This window comes from Nilaparvata lugens, chromosome 4, assembly GCF_014356525.2.
Source record: "Nilaparvata lugens isolate BPH chromosome 4, ASM1435652v1, whole genome shotgun sequence".
NCBI lineage: Eukaryota > Metazoa > Arthropoda > Insecta > Hemiptera > Delphacidae > Nilaparvata > Nilaparvata lugens.
The window spans coordinates 45,071,658-45,073,973 of record NC_052507.1 but is presented as its reverse complement, the minus strand read 5'-3'; the positions used below and the strand labels follow the sequence as shown (position 1 = coordinate 45,073,973).

At 32.8% G+C, this 2,316-nt stretch overlaps 1 protein-coding gene across 1 annotated transcript; it reads left to right on the top strand.

The window, feature by feature from the left end:
• The first annotated feature begins 1,192 nt into the window (after positions 1-1,192).
• On the top strand, positions 1,193-2,050 carry LOC120351057 (piggyBac transposable element-derived protein 4-like). The gene has a single exon (XM_039427003.1). It carries the CDS (start codon positions 1,193-1,195, stop codon positions 2,048-2,050), a length of 858 nt encoding a protein of 285 aa, XP_039282937.1.
• Positions 2,051-2,316: the final 266 nt, after the last annotated feature.

The window sequence follows — 2,316 nt, the reverse complement described above, 5'->3', positions numbered from 1 at the left end:
AAAGAAGGTAGCGAAGGGTATAACAAAAAGTGCTCAGGAAAAGCAATTAAGTTTCAAATTATATAAAGATTGCTTATTTCAGGGAAAGACAAAAGTTGTAAAGTTTTATTCAATTGAAAGTAATCTTCACACAGTAACTACTGTGAAAAGAGAGAAGTTAGCTTTATCACAACATGATAATAAAAGATTTTTGGAAAATGATGGGATAAGTACCTTGGCTTTTGGACATAAAGATATAGAGAGTAGGAAGAGGAAACATGTTGATGATGATCATTGAGAAAGTATATATGAAAAAAAAATGATTTTCTAGATTCTATATTAATACAATTTTTTTTTCTAGCTCTAAGATCTTTGCTATTTTAGAATATAAGATTTTTTTACTTCAACTTTTGATTTTTATCAGTGAATATTGTTGTATAATTTGTATATATTATTAAATTTGAGTTTGTTTATAATATCAAGTGACATAAAAACATTGTATGATTTTTTTCTTGAATATTCTAATAATTAGAATCAATGAATTTATTATGTTTATTATGGTTGTATAGTTTGTATTTGTGTACATATATGGAATACTGAAATATATTCTATAATGATTTTAAGAGTAGATAATTTTATTATTGAGATTTATTCTAATCTCTATCTAGAATTTTAACTTCACATTACTTTCCTAACCATGCCACTCAATGGTGTGTATTCATAGATATTATCATAGAGAATTAAGCAATAGGCAGTTGTTTTTGGTTTGAAATTTTCTGTTGAATCAAATGTTAATTTCACATCTATTGCTCCAGATTTTAATAATTCATTTTGTCTGCTGCAGTCTATAACAATTAATGGTGTGTACTTATCAAATGTATCATAGTCTATTGATATATAGCTATCATGTTGTCTATGAGGATAGTATGAATGTTGGAAATCCGAGAACATATGATACAACAAGTGTTTATTACCCATTATACTATCATAGGGGAAGTATTGTGCATTCAAATACAAGCAAATATTGTTGAGTTTACAAAAATCAAAGTTTGACATATTTTCAACTATACTATTTTTCTTATCTCTTTGAAATCCAAGAATAATGAATCTAGGCTTTTCCATTTGTGATGCTGTTTTCACTGTCCATTGTTGTGTGGTGGCTTCAGGTAATGATGGAAATTTTGTGCTTTGCTGTGACACCACTACATATTATATGGTCGATGGCACACCATATTTAGGTAAGAAAACTCCAACTGAAGGCCAAGCTGCAGCTGATTATTTCGTAAAAACTGTGACTAAGAGCATTCATGGGTCCAATAGGAGTGTAACCACTGACAATTGGTTTACAAATATACCACTTGCTGATGAGCTGTTGAAACCGCCTTACAATCTAACCATAGTGGGAACAATCCGTCTGAATAGAAAAGGTGTTCCAAAGGATCTTGGCAACAAGAAAGAAAGGCCAGTGGGATCTTCCATGTTCCTTTTCGATAAAGAGGAAACTTTGGTCTCCTACAAACCAAAAGCCAATAAGGTCGTAGTTCTCCTATCTACCATGCACTCTGGAATGAATTTGAACCCGGATACCAAGAAACCAGAAATTATTCATACTTACAATTCTACAAAAGGGGCGGTGGACACTCTTGATAAGATGTGTGGGGATATGTCCTGCAGCAGGAAAACACGTCATTGGCCGCTTTGTGTGTTTTACGGCATAATGAACATTGCATTTGTGAACTCATATGTGATTTACTGCATGAACAACATCCGTTTGGGTAATAAGCCAATGAATAGGAAATCCTTCATGAAGGAACTTTGCCAACAACTAACTGAACCACACATGAGAACCCGTCTTCAAACACCCAACCTGAGAAGAAACACAAGAATGCAGATTTGTGAAATTCTTGGAATACCGATGACCCCAGAGATGCCACAAGGACCAGGGCCACGAAGATCGTGCTTCTACTGCCCAGCAGCTCTACGACGCATGACAACAACTTACTGTGGTCACTGCAACAACCCAATATGTGGTCAACATCGAGCAATCTGCTGTGTGGAGTGTGACAAATAAGTTTTATACAAAATTTTCAAGTATGCACCCTGATTACAATAGCAAGGTGAGAACTCCTTATAATGTAATAAATATTGTTTTATAACTTTTGTACTTTATATTCCAATGCATATCATTCAATAAAAAACATTTTTAAATTACTTTTTGCCCAACTCAATTATCCTGTTTTTGAAATTTTTGAATATGTAGGTTCACTATATGTTTAATTATATGAACAAAAGTAATAGGGTTCTAAGTGTGAAAATTAGTTGTTCTTCAACCACAAA